This window comes from Centruroides sculpturatus, unplaced genomic scaffold (assembly GCF_000671375.1).
Source record: "Centruroides sculpturatus isolate CEXI.00-Female unplaced genomic scaffold, Cexi_2.0 scaffold398, whole genome shotgun sequence".
NCBI lineage: Eukaryota > Metazoa > Arthropoda > Arachnida > Scorpiones > Buthidae > Centruroides > Centruroides sculpturatus.
Genome location: NW_019384660.1, coordinates 273,046 through 299,764, shown reverse-complemented (window position 1 = coordinate 299,764; position 26,719 = coordinate 273,046). Strand labels below are relative to the sequence as shown.

At 29.9% G+C, this 26,719-nt stretch overlaps 2 protein-coding genes across 2 annotated transcripts; one reads left to right on the top strand and one right to left on the bottom strand.

Annotated features, from left to right (window-relative positions):
- Nucleotides 1–1,216: 1,216 nt before the first annotated feature.
- Nucleotides 1,217–20,465, bottom strand: LOC111626530 (protein Shroom2-like). The gene is made up of 3 exons (XM_023369931.1): nucleotides 20,298–20,465; nucleotides 2,545–2,817; nucleotides 1,217–2,427 (listed from the first exon to the last, which is right to left on the bottom strand). Exons 1-3 carry the CDS (start codon nucleotides 20,463–20,465, stop codon nucleotides 2,149–2,151), a joined length of 720 nt encoding a protein of 239 aa, XP_023225699.1. The 3' UTR covers nucleotides 1,217–2,148.
- Nucleotides 20,466–25,453: 4,988 nt separating this feature from the next.
- On the top strand, nucleotides 25,454–26,038 carry LOC111626529 (histone-lysine N-methyltransferase SETMAR-like). The gene has a single exon (XM_023369930.1). It carries the CDS (start codon nucleotides 25,454–25,456, stop codon nucleotides 26,036–26,038), a length of 585 nt encoding a protein of 194 aa, XP_023225698.1.
- The last annotated feature ends 681 nt before the right edge of the window (nucleotides 26,039–26,719 follow it).

Here is a 26,719-nt window from a genome sequence, read left to right as displayed (position 1 = left end):
GTAACGTAAACCTCACATTACCATTGTATATCGAAGCTTTGGTGTTACCAATAGTAGTTAAAACTCCTAGATTCGCTTCGTTTTCTTCGAAATAAAGGATATACAATCGACGTTGCAGCAGTAAATTGATGCTATGAAAACAATTAAGAGTAAAATAAAAGTTTCTTTCTTTTCCTGTTTATAAAGAAAAAGTTAACGACATTAAATCCTTTTAAGATGGCCATGAAGTAAAGACACCAGCCTGCCGCTCAAGGGACCTGTTTTCGAGTTTTGGTCGGAACATTAGAAATTTTCATGAAGTGTTTGAACCGGTTATGCTGAACCCTGTTTCTCCTCTGATTACCTCTATTGTGGCAACCGGACGAGGGATAGATTACTACAATGCATAAGGGACAAATTTTTCGGAGTTTGTTATGAAATTCTACGAACATTTTTGCAAGCAATTATATTGATTTCCAAACATTGCACATTTTTAACTTGAATTTATCTCATGATTGCGCAATTTAACATTTGTTTTGCATTTAAAATAATTATTGATTACACAGAATTTAAACATCATTTTTTGAATTTTTGAAGTACTGAAAAATATTAAAATTTTCCTTATTTTAAAGTGATTACTGAATATATAAATTGTTTCTACTTCGAAATTATCTAAATACTTTTACATATTTCATTCTATATTTTCTATCTAGATTTCACTGATCATGTAATCATGAATTACTAAAACAGAATCACTTTTTCTGATGAATTTAATGTATATTGATGTGTCTTAGATAGTGATTTTTAGAAATTCATTTAAACTGGAGAAATTTATATACTATCCATTTTACTTTTTTCGTTTCCACGAAAATAATTCTTCTTAGGGATATAAATTATATAATTATGATTATACCCAATTTACACGTTTTAGTCTATTAGATTGTTATAAAAATTGATTTAGAACAGAAAACTTAAATATGTTGAAAGAACTGTAGTTTTTATTAATCAGTAAACATTCAAATTTAATTCTTATAATAGTTTAGAAGAATATTTTGGCAAAATATTAAAAAAAATTATATATAAGAAGTTTTAATGATAGATCCAAAATTGATTGCCAGCAGCCATTTCAATTGTATAAAATTTCCTAAGTGAAATGCAATTTGATTCAGTAAATTTTCATAAACATTGGTTTTAATGCTATTTCTAATTAGAACTATAAATCATATTCAAACAAAAATAACTTATAACTTATCAAATAACTTTATTAACTACTGTGGCAAAAAAAAATAAAATCACAGACCAATCCAATGCTTGTCAATGAGATATGTACACTTTCAGTATCTAAAATATAAAAAAAAATAATAATAATAATAACAGCCCTATGTTATTGACAGCATGGAAAGGGGGAAATAAATTGGGAATATCATCACAATAATGTACAAAATGGGTTGACCTTAGAAATACATGGGTTCAAGTAACCCAGAGTTTTCTACAAAAATAATGACATGCTAGCATAAAATATGCTTACATGTCTCCCAATAACCAGTTTACTTTTAACATTGATTATAAAAGTTGAACAACACAAATTACAGTTTGTAAATATGAAGCTGTGATATTCACAGTATCATTTTATAATTACAGTGTGACACTAAATGTTTAGAAAATGAAACAATTCAAAAGTCAAATTGTTTCAAATGAAAAAAATTGTGAGCACCAAAAATATGACTTCTAAATATTATCTTTTGCTGAAATGTATATAGATAGTAGTATGCTAAATTAAAAGAAATACAATGTATACTTATATGAATATGTATATATAAAAAATGAAAAGAAAATAACAATGAAAGACCGAGTCTTTCATATCCAAGTCATCAGATAAATACATTATACAAGGAATGATTTTCATCATTCAATGAAGATGAATTTTGCTTTACAAATAAAGATAAAGTAAGATATTCACAAAATTTTATCTCACTTAACACTTGGCAATTTAGGCATATATGAGTTGCAGAATCTATATTCTGCAGATTAACTTTGGCACAGATGATATAACATGGTAAGTTAATAAATGGAAAGTAGATTCTTATAATTTCTGTTGCTACCTTTTATGTCTGAAACCAGCAGACATGATTAAGTAACATTACATAATAACAGAACATTGATAGACATTCAAGATGCATTACGTTTCCATGTTAACCAATCCAATCTGTTACAGAGAGTTGATAGTTGTTCTTCACCCAATTTAATTTTATCTTCAATTTCTCTAGCATCCATCAATAGTTTAGACTTCATTTTGATGAAGTGATCATAGTCTGCATACTCTTCTTCTGTGAGATATTGATGAAGGAAAGTAGAGACTTGCTGACTTCTGCGATCAATGCTCTCTTTCAATCTACATGCATCTTCATGTTGTTCCCTTAATTTATCACGTTTTGCTTCTAAAATTTTCTGAAAATATAATTTAAAAACAATTTGTAAATTAATTAATTTTACAAGTTAATTTTATTACCTATATAAGCAATGTTTACATTAATCATAAATATTTAATTTTAATTAAAATCTTACTTTTTCTTCATGGCTGACATCGTCTGAAAGATTTGTTAAAGCATTCTGAGCTCGTGCTAATCGTCCTGACAGAGAAAGCAATAAGTTGATAATTTTGTCTAGTTCTTCTACATGAAGCCTGTATTTTTCTATTTCATTTTGTTTAGCCAATTCTTCAACTCTTGCAGTAATATCTTGGCCTAAAATATCATTTTGTGATATTTCTTCCCTTATGGCTACTTGTTCAATATGCAAAGTGTTTAATTTCCTTCGAATGCTAGCAATTAGTTCTTCCTAAATATTTAAAGAAATATATTATCACTNATAAATCATTATATATAGTATTATCCATTGTAATTATTGATACTTGCCTACTATAATAATAATTAACTGATAACATTTAAGTGGGGTAGTAAATAAGTAAGATTATAATTAATAAAAATCCTGGTTTTGTTGATTGACATTAAAAGAACATGTCAAAACAATTAGAAAAATTGTATATCCTTAATGATTAATCATCATTAATATTAATTCATATTGTATTGTTTACCTGCTGTTTTTTGCAATGCTGTCTTTTAACAATAGTTAATATATAATTGAAGTAAGAAATGCTAACAACTTAAAACTACTATATTGCAAGCAAATAATGATTAAAAACAAAACATTTAACATTTAAAGGCCTGTTAACACAACATAACTGATAACAATTGTATTTTATCAGCTCCATGTTGAAGTTATTTGTGTGAAAAGAAAAATTTTTTGCTTATTTACCTGAACTCCTAAAGATTAACAATAATATGAAGTTTTGTAAGTGTGTTTTAATTTGTGTTTTTTGGACTTCCTAATTCAACTTAATGTTACAGTTACATAGCATTTATGTCACTATTTGGTAGTTTTAATAACTTATACTGTATAAAATTGTAATATATTGCAGTTTTTACTTAATTTTTTAAAGATATTTTAGTAACATTAATAGTTTTATATAAAAATAATTATGTAATAATTAACAATGGCTTACACATAAAAAATTTAAAAATAAAACAACTTTATGTAAAAAAAATTGGTAGTAAAAATTGAGTGCAATCATTTATGAAGAAATAGCATCAGTTTCAAACTAATTCATTTTAAATTAATGAAATGAAAAATAGGTCAAACAGTTCTAAGAGCATGCCATCTGAATCATGTAAAAGTCCAGTTTTTTTATATAAATTTTTGGATTATGTAAAAGAATTTGAAATAAATAACCATTTGAGATTTTTATAAAATAGTCATGTCATATTTTAATTTGTCTTTTATTTCTAAATAATAAAGGAAATCAATTAGTCACTATGTTCTGACTTAAAAGCTCTCATTATTCTAAAAGTTTACAACTAAAATCAATAATAGAACATCTTATAGTAGACCAGATAGAAATACTTATTTAAAATATCCTATTTTAAATAAGTATTTCATAAGTTGATTTATGAACATAACTTTAAGAAAGCTGCATTGAAGTTAATTATTATTATTATATGCATCAAGAAATGAGGTTCTGCTAATTTAATCTAGTTTGTAGAATTTTAAATTTATTACTTATTGTTTCATAGATTCTATAAAAATGGTTCTTGATTAATTTAGCTAGAAATATAAATAAATAACCATGGCAGTTTTATATATATATAAAAGTTCATATGTATCAATTTACAGAGTGGCCTAAAATCATTGAATTGAAAATATTTTAAGAAAACTAGTAGAACAGCTAAAACTGGTTTGAAATAGTTAAATATTATTGTGCATATAACTTAGATTGTCATGCTTTATTGTTTCATTTCTCAGTTACAAAATTCTACAGTACAGATTGCAAAGACAGCTTAGATCAGTAAATGTTTCTTTTACAGAATATTTGTTACTGATCAGTAGAGCTAGGACATTTAAGCACTAAAAATTATAAATTATAACTTATAAGGTTTGTTATTACATGACATTTACATGACTTTTAGTGCCTAGGTGTTCCTAGCTCTACTGATTAGATACTTCACAAAAAAAAGTTTTGTATTTATAGTATGAGAATTTGTTTTAGAGCATTTTGAAAATAAGACAATTTCAAACACTTGACTTTTTTTTTATACATATTTTTCTTAATTGTATAAAGCATTTTCTTTCTATCTTTTTTAAGCAGTGAAAGCTGAATAAAAACTAAGTAGCAGTGAATATGTTACTAAAAAATTAAGGGACTGTTAAAATCTGGAAAATATTTTACAAATTAAACAAAACATTGAAAGAAATAGGAAGAGTGAATGACTTACTAAGATCAGGAAGATTAAAAACTATTGTAATTGGAGATTTGTAACAAATAATTGGAATGCTGTAAAATTGCATATTGAACATAAAAGATCTTATTTTGAATAATTTTTCTAGTCTGTTAGTTGAAAATTTAAATGATCAAGTGACTTGTGGATAGTGCTGTGTTTAAATTCTTCAATAACTAAGTTACTATAATTATATTTGTGTATTTGGTCACAGTTTTTTTTGCTTTTAACACTGATAATGACTTGATAAAAATAATTTTAAAATTTTCCCCATCATCTCTAAAAACATTTGTGTTAAATGCTAAATATAATAAGAAATTCAGTACAAGTAAAATTTGAAAGTTTAAGTTTTTATACAATGAAGTCAAATAATAGTTTATGTATTGCAAAAACTCCCAAATTTTACTAAAGGAACTGTCTGTGTTATTGATATAAGTAAATCATATTGTCAAAAACACTGCACATTAATTTGTAGACAAATAGTTAATATATTAACTATTATCTANTTGTCCTTTCTAAATACACTCAAACAAACCTTTACATATGCAGCCGTAATTTAATAGATAAATTCAAACGTTTTCGACCATATTCAATGGTCTTTATCAAGAAAAAACTGAAAAATCGAACTTCGAACCAAAAATTTGTATTACGATACAGGCGTTATTTTTGGAACATTTTTAAAAAGATATTCTAATCTCCAAATCGACATTGGAAAGACATTGCATTTTTGCAATCCGTCAAAAACCCAAGTTTTGCATCGTTCCTGCAAATCTTCAGGACTAGGGCTCAATACTTTTTGGCCGGCGTTGCCCAATTATAACTCGTCAGAGACTGCATTTCTTAACTAAATACACTCAAACAAACCTTTACATATGCAGCCGTAATTTAATAGATAAATTCAAACGTTTTCGACCATATTCAATGGTCTTTATCAAGAAAAAACTGAAAAATCGAACTTCGAACCAAAAATTTGTGTTACGATACAGGCGTTATTTTTGGAACGTTTTTAAAAAGATATTCTAATCTCCAAATCGACATTGGAAAGACATTGCATTTTTTGCAATCCGTCAAAAACCCAAGTTTTGCATCGTTCCTGCAAATCTTCAGGACTAGGGCTCGATACTTTTTGGCCGGCGTTGCCCAATTACGCCTGTATCGTAACACAAATTTTTGGTTTGAAGTTCGATTTTTCAGTTTTTTCTTGATAAAGACCATTGAATATGATCGAAAACGTTTGAATTTATCTATTAAATTACGGCTGCGTATGTAAAGGTTTGTTTGAGTGTATTTAGTTAAGAAATGCAGTCTCTGACGAGTTATAATTGGGCTTTGTCCTTTCTTTATTATTAAAAAACAGCTAATAAATAAATCAATACAATGCAAGTCACAGCTTCTGCACAGTCCAGTTTTTCAAACGTTCTACCTTATTTATGTAGAAATAGTGATTGAAATAGAGAACTAGAAATGACAATAATCTTCCAGCATTCGTAACGTCTTTTTTGTCCTTTCTTACTTTCGTGCTGTTACCAACTGTCACCTTCCTCTCTTATCCCCTTACTCGTCCCTCTCTCTCATTCTCCTCGTCTACCCCGCAACCCTCGTAAATTTATTGTCTTAACGGTTTAGGAATGTTATTCATCTAAACCCCACATTTATATCAATATGGAAAGATTTTTATGTTTGATACCATACTGTCACTTGCTTCTAAAAGCCATATATAAAACTAAATTTATGTACAGTAAACTAAAAATCCCACAAAATGGAAGAATCAACTGCAGTGTAGATAATTCAAGTGAATGTATTTGAACTATATACAGTATGCATTTGCATTTGCACTATAAGTTGCTATCTGTGGCATTTACTCTATACTAGTCTTATTTTAAATGTCTTCTCATAACATTTATCAAACTAAAAAACGGTGCTGGAAAATCAATAATGTATCTATCTCTCCTATTTAGGAATATACAAAAGGAATGAGAATGTAATGTGATCATATCATACATTAATATAAACATATTTACATTAGTTGAATAATATACAAACAATATTAAATTTTAAAAATACTATATATGTGATACTTAGTTCTTAAATTCTCTGATTTATAAAAAATTGGTAATCTTACATTACTTTTAAAATACAAAACAGTTTCATTACATAAGAGATAGTCTCGAATAGAAAAAAAATTATTACAATTATACATAAAATTTTTATATTGTTCTCAATTTCATCCTGTTTATTCAATGAAAGATTTTACCCATTTCCAGGGCTGTGGAGTCGCGTAAAAATCTATCGACTCCAACTCCGACTCCAACCAGGGGCAGACTAGTTACCGAAAGAGACCCAGAAATTCTGATGTCATTACGTGATCTCAGAATAAAAGATTCAATAAATACAGTTCTAACAAAGATAAAACATAAAAACTCTTTATTTCAAAGCTAAAAGACTCCTCTGAGTAATATATAAATATGTATTCGATAATTTTTACTTTTCTGGCTGTTATATATAACAGAGGATATATAACAAAGTGTAGCGCTCGATCAAAAAATGACCTCTCCCAAATTTTTACATTTTTGGACTTGGAACATCTTGAAATTTCAAGTTAATTAAGCAAAAGATTCGAGGTTTTTTTCTATATGTATGGATGTTAGACTGTGTGAAGGGCATGATTTTGTTCACCCTGTTTGAAGCCTAATAATTTCTGTGGTCAAAGTGGTCAGAATCAAAGTCAGATGGTTTAACATAGGAGTTAGTTATTAAGTGTCAAAGTGGTTGAACTAAAATGTGTCTCCATACACATTCTAACATTTTAGGCGAGAACATCTTAACGGGCTTTACTGTACTATTATAAAATGACAAAAAAAGCTTACTTTCAGGGTAGAGACGAGTTTTATTTTATTTTTTTAAATTTTAAACACTAATAACAAGTAAAATATTCATTAAGATATATGACACATGATCACTTTTATGTCTTCACCCTGTTGACCTTTCATTAAGAACCAAAATTTAATAGTATTAAACCTTTTATACGCAAGCTACAGTGCCACATTTCGTTTCTTAATTAAACTTTACCCATTCTGAGATACTGTTTAATATCTCAGAAGAGAAAATAAAGAAATTAAACAAATTAGACGCCAACACTTAAACACAATTAATGATTTCAGATTTCCAAAACTTGAATAAGTAATTTGTTGTAACATATGTAAATTAAAAAAAAAAATTCAACTATAACTCATTTAAATTATTCTGTTAGAATTCTGTAATAACAATTCATTAATGTTATTCTTACATATTACAAATATGGTTACATTAAAACAGATCATACTATCATAAATAAATGTCTCTCTTACTTTAAGAACACAATCTATTCTATGAAAACTATTCACAAGGCAAAAATCTGTAGAGCATAAATCTTATTTTCCATTATGTTAAAAGAAGGAAAAAATTTCAAACTATGAAAAAAGTTATTTTAAAAGAAACTAATTTTTATTTAAAATACCTTGAAAATTGAAATAACTGTCCAATTAGCAAAATGAACAAATGATAATTAATGTACACTGCTGTTTAATAGCAGTATGTCACTACAGGCTCTTCATTGTCATTAATGAAGAGTTTATAATGAAATACTGTACTGTACATAAGAACTACATTAAAAAAAAATACAAGACAATTGGTAATAAATATGAAAAACTAATTTTAAGAACAATGCTTATTGAATAACTTATTCAGCAATAATGTATTTCACTACAACTAATATGCCATGTGGTTGCCTGACTGTTTATGAGATATTATTTATAAACATAAAAAAACTATAAAGCAAAAGACAAATTATCAATGCAAAAAAATTTCATAAAGTTATAGAATGCACTATCTAAAATTTAAAANATTAAAAAAAAAAAAAAAAACATATTTAGATTCAACAAAAATAACCATTATTATTATTATTACTATTATTATGGTATTGTTGGAATGTATCCTACATGGCATATATAATTTGAAATATTAATTGTGATAAAAGAAATGATCTGGAACAATCAAGTGAAGGTGAATTTATTTTCCAATACCATATAAAAAAGGATACAGAAAGATGTTTATTAGGTTGATTTAGTGAAAAACATCAACTAACAACATTTAAAAAAATTCCTTTAGCTTTGCTTATGTTTTTCTACTAATTCTAGTAGTAATTTTTTCTCTAAAGTGCTGAAATTACATTGTGCATTTAATATCCATGTTTTCACCATTTTCTATACATGTGTTTTCTTGCAACCAATCAAGATGCAGCTTACAAAAGATTACTTATTTAATCTCAAATGCAGGATTGTTTTAAAACATTAACTCTAAGGTTTCACTACCATAAAGATACATTTTTATCTAAATATGAAGAATGGATAACTTGTAATCTGACTCAGAGTTAGACTTAACTAGAGTTTGTCAACTCTCTGTTTACTCAGTCTACAGAATACAGCCATAAGTGTTGTGTTGTTTAAAATATGCTTCCTATAGTTTCTTGCAATGGCAATCACAAAATCACAAACCCTTCCATCTCTCCAAAGAGGCATCCATAAGTAAGCCAGCAGTTTTATTCTGTTCTGTCTGCATTGTGTTTTATAAAAATATAAAAGTATTGGATGTATTTTGTATAACTGTAGTGCATGCACTAACTAAGAATGTGGGTTGCTGCTGAATGCCTTCCCTTAATGTATATGCTATATATAGGTTCTACATTATTTGTGTGCTTGGCAAGAATAACTAAATCTGAGTAACCATTCTTTGCACTCCACGTGGTTTCTACAAGAATTTTTTTGTTGCTCTGTGAGAATGTTGTATTGTTCTGTAATGGCATATTTTGTTTGTGATGCATGAAGTAAATATTTAATAGAATGTAGGAAGGCACATGATTAGTCTGTATTGCGTAAGGTTTTTGGTGTTGTAGTTTTTTGGTTTCATGTATTGACACCACATTTAAGAAATTTTGGCATGTCTTGTGGACTGTGTGTGTAAAATGTTTGACTAGTTCATGGCATAGAAAGGTAAAATTTTTTTTATTGGAAATTGTGAATGTTGTCTCCAGGTTTCTTCCAACTGCATGCTCTTTGTACTGTGTTGGATATTGTGTATATTTACTTTAACACAGGACATGTTTTCTTCTTGTTTGATCCAAATGATTGGACCAAAGAGTAGACCAATGTCTATGAATTATTGTCTTTCTGTTGATGTGCTATTGTACCGTGATTATGTGGTAGGTTTGATATGTAACCATCTGTAAAATAGTACCTCACTGTTTGTGAATAATTTATTTTGTTGTTTCTATAACATATAGGCTTTTCAACATTTCAGTCTCTGTGATTTAGCTGCAAGTTTTTGTTTGACTCCATGTATTCCTGCATGTCCTGCATGTGCATATCGTATCGTTCAAGTTGTGTGTTATGTTATTTTTAGAATATTGTATCAGGCTTTCTATATATTGTCTAATGCTATTTATTTATTTATTTATTTATTTTTTCTAGTCTTCTTTCCCAGGCAGGGTTATTATTTGTCTGTTTAAGAGTATGATATGTGACTACAGTGACAGCACCAGAATAAACTACTGTATATATATCTGAAAGCGTTGATTCCGGTTGAATATTTTGATAACATGTATGTGTTTAGAAAGTGTAAAGTTTTCATCTCAGTTTGAATGTGTATTTTGGTATTTCTAGTCCTTCTGTGAAATCTAAACCTATATACAGTATTTTGCAAGTGTCTTTGTTGATGTATCTGCTGTGCAACTTGTTTGATATGTTAAAGCATTGCTTGTGGTATAAGGTTGTTGTGTATAATTTTTTTTTCTCTAATCAACAACCTTTTGCTCTGTAACAATGAGATATGTGTATTTTTGTGTGAATTAATCATGGAGTGTCTACCTGTAAGCTTCATGTCTGTTTTGAGTTTTGTGATTGTGTAAGTAGGCATAAATGATGAATTTCTTCATTTTTTAATACACTTCATCTGTTAACATGGTTTACAATCCTTGATGATCAGTGGCTAGATTGCTGCTGAAGCACTTCGTTTGGATTGTTATGTGTTGTCCATTGTGTGAGGTGGTAAATGTGTTTGTGTTGAAGCAACTATACTAGGGCTAATGCTGCATTCACCACTGATGGCCAAGAGACGGGAAGATTTTTCAAACAAACCTCTGCCTAATCCATGAACTTGGACCTTATTAATCCAGGTGACATCCAAGTTGATATCATGCTATAAATGTGTAACTATCATTTTTGTTTTATCCATGAAAGTGAATGTGCCTTTATATTAGCCTAAAGCCAGGTATACAAGTCCATGTTAATTAAGGGTCACTGATTTATCATAAAGCAGCCACCTTTAACATGGAGAACAGATACTGTTTAGCAGCCATTCACTCTGGATCAAATGCTGCTAGTGGATCACTCTTTGCTTCATTTCTCCCCATAAACCTTATTGGCTTGGGTGACTATACTGGAAACTTATACTTGCACTGGCATTGTTCCATGGTTCATTGTAACTATGAAATTATCTAACTTCAACATAGTGAATAGTAAAAATTATTATAGTATTATAAATGCATTAGTACATAACATGTGGATTCAATATAGCATTGCCAGTATTTTTCATGTTTTACTGTTGCATGCAAAAATTATTGTGATTTAATTAAAAATAGCACTGGTCAATACTAATATATTGCAGTACTAGTAGATTGATATAAATATACATAAAAACATTTAAAAAAATAAATAGTACTTAAGTTTGTAAAATTTTGTATATTACTGAAATTGTAGATATTTCTTTTCAAATTAATAATAATATCAGACACAGAAAAATAAACATGTATTATCAATTTAAAAATCTGAACAATATTGACATAGGTGAATCAAATTACAGTAGAGCATCGATTTTCCGAATCAATTGGGGACTGGGGTTGTCCGGATAACTGATCTTTCGGATAACTGATTTACGTACGAAAAAATAGTTTAACGTATCCCATGTCGAAATTTTTCTCCGTTGCGTGTCGCTTCGCGTTTAATTTTCGTCTATGTTAAACCTAACAAAGACTATTGTATTGTTAAAAATTAATTTTTTATTTTGTAGAAACAAAAAAAATATAAAAAATTATACTTCAGATGTTAATTTAGTATGAAAAACGTAAAATATTTGAGTAGCCCAAGACATAGCCAAAGATTGAAGCGCCATAGCACTGGCAAAAATTTAAATTTTCCGACTAAAATTCTTTCGGATGATTGACTTTTGGAAAATTGACGCTCTACTGTATTTTTATTCAAAACATCCGAATGTCAACTAAATCCATAACTAAATCTATTCAACATATAACCGTCAATAACTGACAAATTTTACCTTCCTACATTAGTTCTTGATGAATTTTTTTTTTAATCGTTAACATAGCTTTAACCTATCCTCAATCTCATTTCTTTTCTGGTTGACCATCCAAAAAGTATAAATTTTTTTTAACATTGATATTTGATATATAATTTTTATGAAAAATATGCAAATAAATATTTTTTCTTTTTTTAGTATTCCTAGAAAATCATTTATATCAGTAACTCTTAATTTGTCTGAAATAGTCAATATCATTAATTAATATCTATCAACAATTTATAAAATTATAACTTCTCCCAAACTCTAATTTGTTTGAACACAAAACTATCAGAAACAAATTAAAGAGATGCTTTCAGATTCCAAAATGAACCCAAAATATCCTGCTAGAAAGGTTAGTCTAAATAATTTCTATAACAAAATGCCATCTATTAGAGAATTAATAAAATAAATATACATCAGTGAATGCATCAGAAACATTAAAATAAAAATTTCTAGAGCATTTTTCACATTGAATGTATGACTTATGTTGAAAATTGCTTTAAATAAAATGAATTTTACAATGAACAAGTAATTTCTTTTTAATTACTGAGCTTTCTCAAGTAAAATTTCCAGAAAAATGAATACAAAAACAGAATAAAAAGTTTTAAACAATTTGTACAAATTAAGCTATTACAGAAAAAGTAATAAATAGGGGGAAAATCTGTAAAAATATATCAAATAGTTTATATGTAACTGTGCATACTCCAAAGCTTGAACAGATGAAACAATCTAATATGATTGTGATGGAACATTGCAACTATTTCAGGAAAAATAATGTTTGCATTTGTTTACTTTGCTTTATAATCCTAAAAAAATTTTATTATGAATAAAATTATAATCTAAAACTATATGTTACAGTTTGACAGAAACTGTCTGTATCCTTATCAATGATAACAGCATTTCGTTAATGGTTCCAAGGCCAGTTGAATCTGAAGTTTTGCTAGCAAGGCAGAAACCAACTGGCTTTCAAATTTGTTATTACTCAAGAAAAAGAACAAAGAATTATTCTTCAATTCCAATCTTCATTTTTCACTTTGCCAATTTTGATTTTATCATATAAAATCACATTCAAATTACAAATGAAGAGGTAAGCAATGAATTATAGAACAAAAACAATTGCTTACAATCGCTGTTAAAATATTTATTTCATTTCACTATTTTATTTTGCATTCAATATCATTCGAATCACAACCAATTGTAAATTTTTGTTTATAATAAATAACTGGATAAGTTAAGACATATATAATATTAGTCCAGTAGAGTATTTCTACAATTCTATAATCTTAATTATTAATGACAGAACACTATTAAGTTAAATGTTTACATAATAATTTAAAAAAAAAACTAATTTGGATAAATAAGATACAAGTTCTTTTCTTATAATGAAACTGTGCCTTTCCTCTGTTACTTTCTCTTACACACAATGACATAGTATAATAAGGCAATAGTAACAATAATTCATTTCTTCAAAATGTGAACATACAGTTTAAGCTACAATAGAGAAAATGACAATATATATATTCACATATATAAGACACATTCAGCATACATAAACAACTTTTTTTTTATATTGGAAATTTTCTATTGAAATGTAGCCAATAGGACAAATCTCTCACAATGACATTATGATAGTCACTACAATCTACCTCCATTTGAAAAATGACATAATCAATAGAGCCAGATTAAAAGGACATAAATATGACATCCTTAAAGGCAATTACACCACTACCTTAGCCCAATATGCAAGTGAGCCCAGAGTGCCTCCTTGCTGGGAAAGAAGAATTAACAAGAAAAATACTTGATGTAAGAAATTAATAATAATAGAAGCCAATTATACCTATAAAGCAGCAATTAAAAAGCTTTACATTATCAATAGAGAAAACGTTAATACATCACAAGCTTGGCAATTTTTACTCTAATCTTATTTTAAAAAAATGATATAAACTGTCCACTTCTTTGTGGTTAAGATTTATTATAATTTAATTTATATAATTATCCAATGTAATTTTTTATTTTATTTAAATATATAGATACTAAATAATGTCACAGAATATTTGAATTGTTCCACTTTAGAGCTCAACATGGCTCTCATTTTTGGAATGGTTTCTAATCTGAAACAGGCCTGTAAATTGAGCCAAAAACATTTGTTTTGTGTGAAAAGTTAGTGCTGGAAAAGTACAAAACGTATTTAATTGATTTTATTCAAGAAATTCCAGCTTTTAAAATATATTTGAATATAACACAAATTCTTCACTGACATATGTAGGAATCAAAATGTTTAAATCTATTAAGAATTCTTCAAGGTCAAACTAAATACTTGACAGTACATAAAACCTAAACTTTATGCAAGATTTAATGTACATATTTACAATTACTTATATTAAAATTTATTAGTTTTTAACACATTTGATTTTGTTTTTCAGTACTAGAGCCATTATTGATCATATTAACTATAATTTGTTTATAGCTTATGTTGTTAGGCCTAAATCACATGTTTTCAATTTACAAACTTAGTCAAATAATATTATAATTGATATTACCAAATTGTTTCCTAAAATCATTACCTTATAAGCAAAATAAATATCACATTTAACTTCGTTCCTGATGTTTTTATGCAAAGCTTTTTAAATTCAATAGTTGTTAAATTTCCATCTTTAACAGGTTATAACTAATACAAATTAACTCTTTAAGCTCTGAAAACTTTCTCTTTCTATGTACCTAAAAACTGAATTGTATAGCAAAACCAGTCAAACAACTTTTCCATCAGCCAATTTCGTTTTTAAACAGATAAGACTGATTTTAAACATATGGCATTTTGAGCAGAGATGATGAGTATAGACCTCTGAGTCATCATTGTCATTCATTATTGGCAAAGATATAATACTGAAAAAGATTTTATTTAATGGTGAAAATGATGAACGGCAGAAAAAAATCTTGAAGAAATATGCAGACTTGCAGACTACTGTAGTGCTTATTCTCCAATTATAAAATTAAAAATCACTAAATATTCTTTCCTTCAAACTTGATACCTATATGATCAAGTGATCATTAGCAGCATGAAAACGTATCATTGAAAAGTGATTCATTGATTTATTCATTCTTGAGGGAAAAAATGCTCTAAATTTTTACAGAACTACAGCATTTGCTAAGATGTGGCATTTCAGAGACAATCAGAAAATGCTTTGGTAAAGATAGATTTTTGAACCATTACAAATAAGTGCTTTAAGTCCATTAAAAAAAAATCAAGTTAATGATGACATTAGTTACACTTCTATGTGAACATTTTATAAACTTTAAGACATATTTAAAACTAAAACCACTAAAAAACCTAATATCTAGCAGAGTATCAACTAAGTACGCTTCTTACATAGCTGTTCCCAGTAACCCTTTCTCAAACATCTTGAGCAGGTGGAAATTTATAAGGCCACCTGCAATAACACTGCTATTAATTTTTGCGACGTTGACTCCTGATTTATAGTTCAAACAAAGACTTCCGCGCTGTGAGGCTTCCCCACAGTGAGGATGTCTTTCTTCAAACTATAAATCATACTATCCTTCCCTCTTCAAACATGTATGGCAATCTCCCAATGTTTCAGCAGCTGTAGGATTAGTTTACCTGATGATGCCCATTCAACATATGTGAAAACATTAGCACTTCCAAACTTTTCTCTGACGGATATTAGTTTTTTAATGATTTTAGTTCAAGTACACCCATTTTTAAGTAGTAGTATTTGATATATTTAAAATCAGAAAACATAATATCAACATATTAACAATTATTGATATTTTTGAATCAATACAAACACAAATCTTTAATACATCAATTTAAAAATAAATAGACATAAACCACTTTCATTTTCAACAGCTCAATTAACTTCTGCTGAAAGAAAACTAAAACACACAACGTTTTGCCTGGCATAGAAGAACAAATTTGTTCATTTAGAGTATGTCATGCATTTATGGCTTTTGATGTGCAGATCATCATCATCTACATATGATGATGATGATGATGATTATGTCATGACGTCAGATACAATTACAAGATGCAAAGATTGTTGATATTAGAAAACAACACAAAAACTGAATATGCAAAACACCAGATATTGATGAAGACAATGATATTTACAATATTTTGAATGAACACTTAAACATACCAGATGCTTTTTCTGCATTACAATCTATATAAAATTTTTAAATGTATTCAATTATGTAAGTGAAAGTTGCTAAATTCAGAAACAGGTTCTAATTAGAGGAACATCTCTAAATCATTTCCAATTCAGAGGAAGTACTGGTTAGATTTAGATTTATTCAATTAGGTACATGATGGAATGACCAGATTTCAGAATTAACATAATTAACATAGATAACTACAGATTTTTTGGAGACAGAGAATGGTAAAAATTTTGGTGGATTACCTTAGAACCTGATATTTTGGAGAGGGTATAGTGGCAGCACTGGCCGGCATTAAATTTTGTTCTTCACTTTCCATTGTTTATTTTATATTTTAAATATATATTTAGTATGTATCTAGAAATCTGGATCACTTCTGGTCACAAGATTGCCAGATATTTGATCCTCATTAAATTTATGTATATCATGAATTTAGGTCTATTATAAAATTCTCTATGCTATACTGAAGTTATTCAAAAATCAAGTTTTGAATAATATATAACACAAATTATAAAAAAATACCTACAGGAAAATTTAGGTAGTTTGCAAAAAATCTTTTTTAAATGTACAAGACTGAAAGTTAATAAAGCACTAAAGACAAAATTCAAGATAGCTGCTACAAACAAGAATATAAATTATAAAAAAATTCCCAAAGTTCCTAATTTAGACTCAAACCCAGAATGGAACAAACTGGTTTTTAATAATAAATTTTGGTCAAATGTTTAAGTAAAGTTTTGGCTAATAATGTCTAAAAACTCTGATAAAAATAAGAAAACAAATACATTTTGGCTTTCATTTTTAAGCAAATGATAACGTAACCTGTAATACAAACAAGGTTTTAGCCACCATGTGACTAAAACCTTGTAAACTATTGATGACTATAGTATGTAGTCATTGCATTAATGTCATTCAGTTTCTGTAATTAAGCCCATGGCATATTTATGGAACTATCTGTTAGACCAAGTACAAACTATTTCTAGTTTGTATTATACCTAGCATAAGATCTGTTACAACATGAATAAATTCTCATTCACTATCACACTAAAATATTAATATAAACAAGTAGAATTTGAGTAGATTACTTGTAAAAAGTTAAAAGTTTTAATGGAATTCTAATGTAAAACAATACAATATGAATAAAATTATTTTTTAATTTTTATACATAATTAATATACAGTCGACCCCCCTATAATATGAGTTCATATAATGCAGTTTCTACATTGCAGCGAAAAAATTGCAACTGTATTCGTATAAAGATGCTAAAAGAGACTCGTAAAATGCGATAAAACGTCATCACCGACTCGTGTCACGACAGGATTGATCTAATCTGGACCAATAGTGGACGAGCAGCCGAACTACTTACATGCTACAGAGAGTTTAGGCGGGTAAGTTGAGTTTACTATTGTCTGTACAGTATATAAATTAGGTACTGTAAGTCTGTAATTTTATACATTTCTTGTGAAAAAAACATTTCTTATTCAACGGCCATAAAAATTATTTCTATTAATGATGTCTCCAAAGTTCAACAAATTTTTCGCAGAAAAATAACTTATCAGAAATTGTGGGCGTGGTTTGGTGCGCTGCTCCGCAATGAAAACAAGCTTGAGCGATGGCGACGTCGAACGGTGCACACTCGGTAAGTAATCCTACAATTTGTTGTTTATAGCATAGTTTATATGGATTATTCCCAAAAAATTATACGTGTTTTGGAAATGTTGAGTCAAATTAGTCTAGAATCGATTAATTTTATGGAAGAAAACCTTTCAAACAGCCATAGTCCATAAACTTAACATGTGTCGGGCTGTGATTGGCTCATGTATTTAAGGATTCCTACAACGTGAAATTCTTATAAAGTGGAATGTATCTACTGAGTTATAGGGGGATCGACTGTATGTGCAAAGACAATTTCATTCAGCAATACAAACATTGGAATACTTGAAAACCTCCAATGATATATACTATTGTTTAATTTTTTAAATGGAAAATACAAAGTAATGATATAATGTAGTATCACAAATGTAAAGTGGAAAAAATTGAAATGCTGTATAGTCATTTTCAATTTAATGATCATTGTCTCAATTTAAAATTTTTTAGCAAAGTGGTCAAGTAAGTACTCACATCTACTAATGAACAAAACATAATGCCAAAATAATGCATTGTAGGCTCAAATACAAGTTTTCATGAGAGACTTCAGTTTAACTAGCAAAATACAGCAATCTCAAGTAGTGGTTCATGTAGATTAAGTTTTGATCTTAACAAATGAATAAAGTTCTTCCTATCTCCTGCCAAATTAGTTAATAATTATTTAGCCTTAATAGCCCTAGAAGGAAACACCAACCCCATATAAACAAGGGAAAAGGCAAAGATAAAGAAGTATGTATGTTAAACTAGAAGGATACTGGTCTAACTGACCACTATCTCCTGTTAAATTTAATAATTATAAATAAATAAATTTAATTTTAGAATATTCTGGAAGAAAAAATCAGTCTGGAGTAGGACTTTGAATCTGCAACTCCTGCTTACCAAGCAGACATGTTACCAATTATGCTACTGGATTTCCTGTCTGATCTTTACTTCCACACTAATTAATTAACTATTTTATATAGATCTATAAAACAACTGTATTGGTCACTCACAGCTTTTAGAATATTCCAACATTTAAGTTAATTCATTTGTAATTGTTAAATTTAACAAGAGAGGACAGCTAGACTGAATAAAGATAAGCATCACAACTTTTATGGAAGCTTGGATAGCAGAAATTTTAGCACTCCAAGCATTTACTCAGCTTTGAGTCAAGGTTGATTTTAATCTATTCTTTATATTAATATATTTCTGTTGTCATATTTGAAATTAGTTGCCAGATCTATGATTTTCAACCACATTTATCAATCTGCTGATTTCAATCAAATAATGACATTAAGTAGATAAATATTAGATATTACAGATATTTTTAAAGATTATTCAAATAAAATTGGAATATCCCAAAAAGTCCTGAATTATTCTTCAGCATATTCAACATATCTGGCAATATGTACTGTACATTAATAACAAATATTCTAGAAAAAGAAACAATATGAAGTAAGCCCACAGTAATACTTTGTGTAAGCCACTAGTATAGGTACCTAAGAATCAATATGTTGAATGGTCAATTCACATATTACATTTTAATTGAAATTATATAATAAAAATTTAGATCTCCCAGTGACAGCACATTGAAGCCTGACTATACCAGCACCTATGGAATTTCCTGACTTCTCAATGGCCCCATCCACCACTAAATGTGTATTTGGTGCACAAAGGAAAAAATCTGCATAAAAACCCAATATCCTTGGAATGTCTTAATCATTTAGAATTTTGCTGTTGTTATGTCAAAACAATTCTGCTTTACAGGTTATGTCATACAAGTGATTCCAAAGTCTTCTACTGTGTTTCTGTGAAGCATAGGTTTCTGAATTATAATAGTATTTTACATAGAAAATTGTTTCATTCTGAGATTTATTTTCCATTTAGGTCATTTCGTAGAGAATCCATATTACACAGGTTTTACATACACACTTATTTATCTTCATCTTTTCCCACGTTTATGTGGGGTCGGCATTTCCTTCTCTAATATGTTTTCTCCATTTCTCCCTATCAAGGGCTTCTTCTCTCTTAAGTCTCCTCTGGTTAAGTCTTCTTCCAACACATCTTTGGTCTTCCTCTTTCCTTTTACTACCAGTTTCCGATCTTTCCAACATAATTGTTTCTTTACTCTACATGGACAAATCGCCTCAGCCTACATTCTTGCATCTTTTTGCTCAAGAGGCCCACCTTAACAGAACCTCTAATAAAATCATTCCTTATTCTATCCTTCCTTGACACTCCACACATCCATCTCAACATTCATATCTCTGCCATCTCTATCTTTCTTTCTTGGGCTCTTGTTATTGCCCATGTCTCAGCTCCATATAACATTGCAGGTCTAACAACTGATTTATACAATTTTCCTTTCAGACTGCAGCTAACTTCCTTGTCGCATAGCACACTGCTCAGCTTCCTCCAGTTCATCCATCCACATTGAATTCTATGACGCACCTCCGAGTTCAATCCTCCTCCCATCTCAACAAATGTCCCAAGATATTTAAAATTCAGAACAAAAAGGGAGCAGCACATTTTGGATTTTAATATTATACTCGCCTCTACCATTCAGAGTCATATAAGCTGTTTTAGTTCTGCTAATCTTCATGCCTCTTTCTTTCAAAACTTTCCTCTAATCTTCCAGTTTCTTCTCAGCCTTGGTTTGGGAAAGTTCACACAGCACAATATCCACAGAGCCTCACACTTCACGTCACACACCAACATGTCCATCTGATAAACCACATACACATCTGATAAGTTCAAAAGTTCTGAGACTAACACGGTATTGCCAAAATATATTAATATGAAAATATTTTAAATATAGCTATTTTCAAAGAATTATCAATATGCAGGTATGAAAGCAGTGTTGTGTTCATTTTAGCCAAATAATTTTCAACAAAAAGTGAATGGTGGACCATGGTTATTGTGAAAGAATATCCAGTCCTTAGCTGCCCATTGTTCTGGGCACTTTACATGAATTGCTTCTCTTAAATGTCATAATAATTGCAGATATGCTCCTTATTTACTGTAGTAATTGCAGAATGAAAAATGCCTTTCTAGTCAAAAAAACAGGTCCATTATTACCTTATCCTTTGCATAATCCAGGTGGAATCATTTGATTCTTGGAGAAGATGGAAACTTCCACATGAATGATTGACATTTGATTTCAGAATCATAAAGAAAACACTACATTTCATCTCTAGTGATGATTTTTTGTAGAAGTGGCAGGTCCTTGTCAATTGCATCAGTGAGGTAATCAATAACACTCATTTGTTTCTGACTGTACATGTTCAGATCATCTGTTAGAACTGCATGACAATTTCCAATTGAAATTCCAACTTTTTCTGCTGTCAGTCACATTGTCTTCAAGTAATTTTTGGCCTTTCTAGAACCTCTTAAACTACTCAAACACTTTTGATTGCTTCATATTCTTTTCATATAATTTTTAAGACATCAGGAGGACATTTATGTAAATGCTGCAGAATTTGATATTAGCTCATTGCATTATCTTTTTACTTCAATGATTGCATAAAAACTACACTTCCCAGATACATTTCAGTCATGCATATTGTATAAATACATGATGGATGATTCCAATTTTAGAGTAATAAGGAGAAATATTTATTGAACATGGCAGAACTTGTAGGAAAAGCTTTAATCTTATTTAATTGGTTTTAATATTGTTAAAATCTATTATATATATATGCATACCTAATGCTATATAGCAGATTGGACTGCAGGTTAATTGGAATAGCTGTTCATTTGGACCAAAATGTAGAGAATAGAAAGAAATAATCTATTTAATTTAAATTTGTGCTGCTTATTTGGGTCTACTCACTCTTATTTGAAACAGTGACAACTGTAATTTGAATGGCAAACTATAGACCAGGGATGGGCAAGCAAGAGTTCAGTGAGAGCTGAAATGTAGGTTTTGCAAAATGCATGGGAGCCGCAGTTCTGTATTGCGATTTTATTACATACTATAAAACAATTATTGAATTTTTTTAATAAACATATTTTCACAAAATTGTAAAAATAATAATAAAAAGCAGAAATTAACACTTTCAGCAAGAACCGCATGTAACTCAAAAAGAGTTGCATTATCTATAGCAGACGTGGGCAAATGCAGCTCTGAGAGCTGCATTTGCCCACGTCTGCTATAGATAGTGTGCCTCTAGCTTACATTGCAATTATATCAATTATCACAAGTTAAAGTGAAAAATGATACTCTATAGATATTCTTGAATTTGCTAGACCTAAAAGAAGTTAGATTGGAACAGAGACAAAACACTTTTGGTATCTGCTTGATCTGCTCTGTTTATCCAAAGCAGTTTGAACTTTGAAGGAGGTTCCTAGAAGAAACTGTGGCAACAGCTAAGTAAGCAAACCAATGGCTTAATCTATTTCATATTTAACAGATATCATCACTGATTTGCTTACTTAACTGCTTGCCACCTACACATATTCCTAGTGAAAGACAATCAAGGTTGCCAAGTTGGGCAACTACTTAAAGCCAGTTTTGGCTACTGAAAAATTAAATATCCTATATCTGCAAAACTCCAAAAACTGTATGTATTAACTAAAGTTAATACATTACATTTTGATAAATTAATATCAAAAAACTTTAAATCCAGAAAAACAATTTTTATTATGGGAACGAACATTTCCGACCCAGTACAATGGCCATCTTCAGGTTCTAAAATGGAATTAATGAATAGAACAGGAAGCACATTTGAAATTAAAATGTGCTTTCTGTTCATTACTTCCATTTTAGAACCTGAAGATGACCATTGTACAGTACATGGTCAAAAATGTTCATTCCCACAATAAACATTGTTTTTTGTGGATTTACATTTTTAATATTAATTTTAAAAATCTGTATCTTTTATAATTTAGCTCAGAGATTCCCAACCTGTGGTACGCGTACCCCTAGGGGTACGCGATAGGTTGTTTAGGGGTACAGAAAAAAGTTAGTTATTATGGCAGAAAAAATAATATATTATGTATCACAAACTAATAGTATTAAAAAATTATTAGATAAAAAATGTTCCTTGCAACAATCACAACTTTATTATACATTTTTTCTTTTAGGTTTTTTTTCTTTAATTTAAAGTTACAATATGTAAAATTAACAATACGGTTACTCACTAAATTTCTTAAATGAGGGGTACAATCTAGAGATATGACATGTCACGGGGTACAATCTAGAGATATGACATGTCACGGGGTACAATCTAGAGATATGACATGTCACGGGGTACAATCTAGAGATATGACATGTCACGGGGTACAATCTAGAGATATGACATGTCACGGGGTACAATCTAGAGATATGACATGTCACGGGGTACAATCTAGAGATATGACATGTCACGGGGTACAATCTAGAGATATGACATGTCACGGGGTACAATCTAGAGATATGACATGTCACGGGGTACAATCTAGAGATATGACATGTCACGGGGTACGCTAATGAAAAAAGGTTGGGAACCACTGATTTAGCTAGTTGCTATTTTTTGAACTATATGAACTTATATTTGGCAGTTTACTGAGCTAATAAAATTTGTATGTTTGTTTATCATTGCTTATTTAAAAGTTCAAACATAACCACACTATGTCTTGTGGGCAGGTGGTGGTGTGTTCCCTACTTTTGCTTTTCCATCTTCACTTCCAGTGCCTTTCAAATATTTTAATAAAAATAAACATTCTGTCTTTAATTTATTTTTTAGTAAACGTCCCTTTTTATTTTATACATTATTATACATGTTCAGTAGACTACCATTGAAAGAACTTTTTCCCTCCATCTTATTGGGATAATGTCTACCTGCATTATTGGGTTGAATGATCTACTCTCCAATATGACCCAAGAAAGCAGAATCTACTGTGTATGCATATAAGGTGCTCCACAAAAGTATAGAACTGCTCAAAAAATTGGTCTTTTGAGGTCAGAACATGCACTGATAGATAGAAATAGATTTTTTTTATGCATAATTCAGTACCTAACTTATAAAAATGTAATTTTAGGAAACTTGAGCGTCTAATTCAAGGCTGACTGCAGAATAGCGATGAAGTCGATTTAAATACTGCCACATAAGTACAGAACCACCATCTTTCTCACAAGTTTGAAATGTGAAAGTATTTTTTTTCATCATGCCTCGTGGTACCCATTTAACAGACTTTAAGAAAGAACAATTTGTGGCTTTGAGTAGCACCGGTTTAAGTCATCAGGCAGTAGCAAACAGCATGAAGCATTCGAAAAAGGGAGTTCAGCATTATTTGTAAAATCGTGCAAATTATGGATCAAAGCATAAAGGTGGACATCCTTCATAGCTTACACTGTGAGACCGCAGACAAATTATTAATGCAGCCTCTAATCTACCACATCTTTGCATCAAATTCAGGATAATTTGGGTATTCAAGTATATCACGAAATCGTTTTAAGGGTTTTACACAGCAACAATAACATTGTTCAATCTCAAATGAGAAGCCTGAGCACAAACTGCCTGACTTGATTTTGCTAGGAAAAATATGGCCACTCAATGGAATAAGGTAAGTTTTTTGTTTCGTTTAGACCTATTGTGCTAGCACAAGAAATAACAACCCTTTTGTTGTATATGTAATCTTTTCGGATGAAAAAAAAAATTTGATTTGGATGGACCAGATTGTTTAGTGCCATCTTTTTGTAAATCTACTGAGTGATTTACAAAAAGAGCCCAAGTACTTTTCGTGAAGGAACTTCAGTAGAGGGAATCGGATTTGGCATTCATTACCTGTCGCATGAACAGTGTCGACTATCAACAAGTTCTGGAGAACAAATTGTTGCCGTACAAACATAGATTCAGAAGAATTTCTGTTATTTTCCAACAGAACAACACATCTATCCATGTATCACAAGATACAAAACAATCGTTTGAAAATAAATAAATTGACCAGTTTGTTCTCCTAATTGCAATCCTGTAGAAAATGTTTGGGAAATCTTGATTGACCGAATTTATGAGCAAAATCACAGTATGCCGACATTGAACACTTAAACCAAGCAATTGTCACTGCTTGGAACTCCCTTGAGATATTGATTATAAAAAAAACCTTGTTGATAGCATGCCAAATCACATTTTCGATGTTATTAGTGAAGGAGGTGTGCAAATAAATTACTAAAATAAAATATTTTGCAGTATTTAATGCTTTTTGCATTCATTTCTAGTCAATTCTATACTTTTGTGGTGCTAAAAATAAGTTTTTTTTTTTTTTTTTTACAATTTCTTCTGTTTGCTGCAATATATATTGGGTTGGCAAGTAAGTGATTGCAGATTTTGTCAATAGGTTGCCTTAGCACATTTTTTTGCTTTGTCATTGTGTTCAAAGCACCTAACCTATATTGTTTTCTTGTTGTTTGGACTTTCACCTTTAATTTAGTAAAAAAATTGTATTGATTAGTTATTTAGTTTCGTTTTCATCCCAATTTAAAAATGGAAGAACAAGACGTGCATTTCAGACATATTTTATTGTATTATTTCCGAAAAGGCAAGAATGCATCACAAGCACACAAGAAGTTATGTGCCGTATATGGGAATGAACCCTTGAAAGAAAGGCAGTGTCAAAATTGGTTTGCCAAATTTCGTTCTGGTGATTTTTCACTGAAAAATGCTCAACGATCTGGCCATCCAGTTGAAGTTGATGAGACCCATATCAAGGCCATTATCAATTCAGATCGTCATAGCACAATGCGTGAGATTGCACAGAAGCTCAATGTATCGCATACATGCATTAAAAAAAAATTAAAACAGCTTGGCTATGTCAAGAAACTGGATTTATGGGTCTCTCATCAGCTTAAGGAAATTCATTTGATGCCACGCATTAGCATCTGTGATTTGCTTCTGAAACGCAACAAAATTCATCCATTTCTGAAACAACTGATTACTGGCGACGAAAAGTGGATAGTTTATAACAACGTTAATCGGAAAAGATCGTGGGTGATGCAAGATGAACCAGCCCAGACGACACCAAAAACTGAGATTCGCCAAAAAGGGATTATGCTTAAGGTGGGATTATAAAGGAATTCTGTACTTTGAACTTTTACCAAGAAACCAAACGATTAATTCAAACATGTATGTTCAACAACTTGCCAAACTGAGTGATGCAGTTCAAGAAAAGTGGCCAGAATTGGCAAATCGTAAGGGTGTTGGTTTTCCAGCACAATAAAGCAAAGCCCCACACATCTTTGGTCACTCGCCAAAAATTATTTCAGCTAGGTTGGGATGTGTTGTCACATCCACCATATAGCCCTGACATTGCACCTTCAGATTACATTTACAGTAGAGCCTCGATTATCCGACCCCCGATTAACCAACACCTCGGTTAACTGACCGTCCTAGTCGGCAAATTTCAAATGTCCGCTAGTGATGTGACGCTACAATATTTGGCTATGTCTTGGCTACTTTATTATTATTTTTACGTGTTTTAGCTGGCAACACTCATTCGACCATGAAAGGGAGCCAGTATTTAAACGAGGCTTAATTTTCTAATTTTTAACGATACAATAGCAACGATTATTATTTTAAAAAATTTTTGTTAGACTTAACATCGATGAAAATTCAACGCGAAATAGGTTAATAGCGATATACTAATATACTAATTACATGGGATATAATAATATACTACACTAATAATGGATTTTTTCATACTTTTCGGTTATCCGACCTTTCAATTATCCGACCAACCCCAGTCCCCAATTG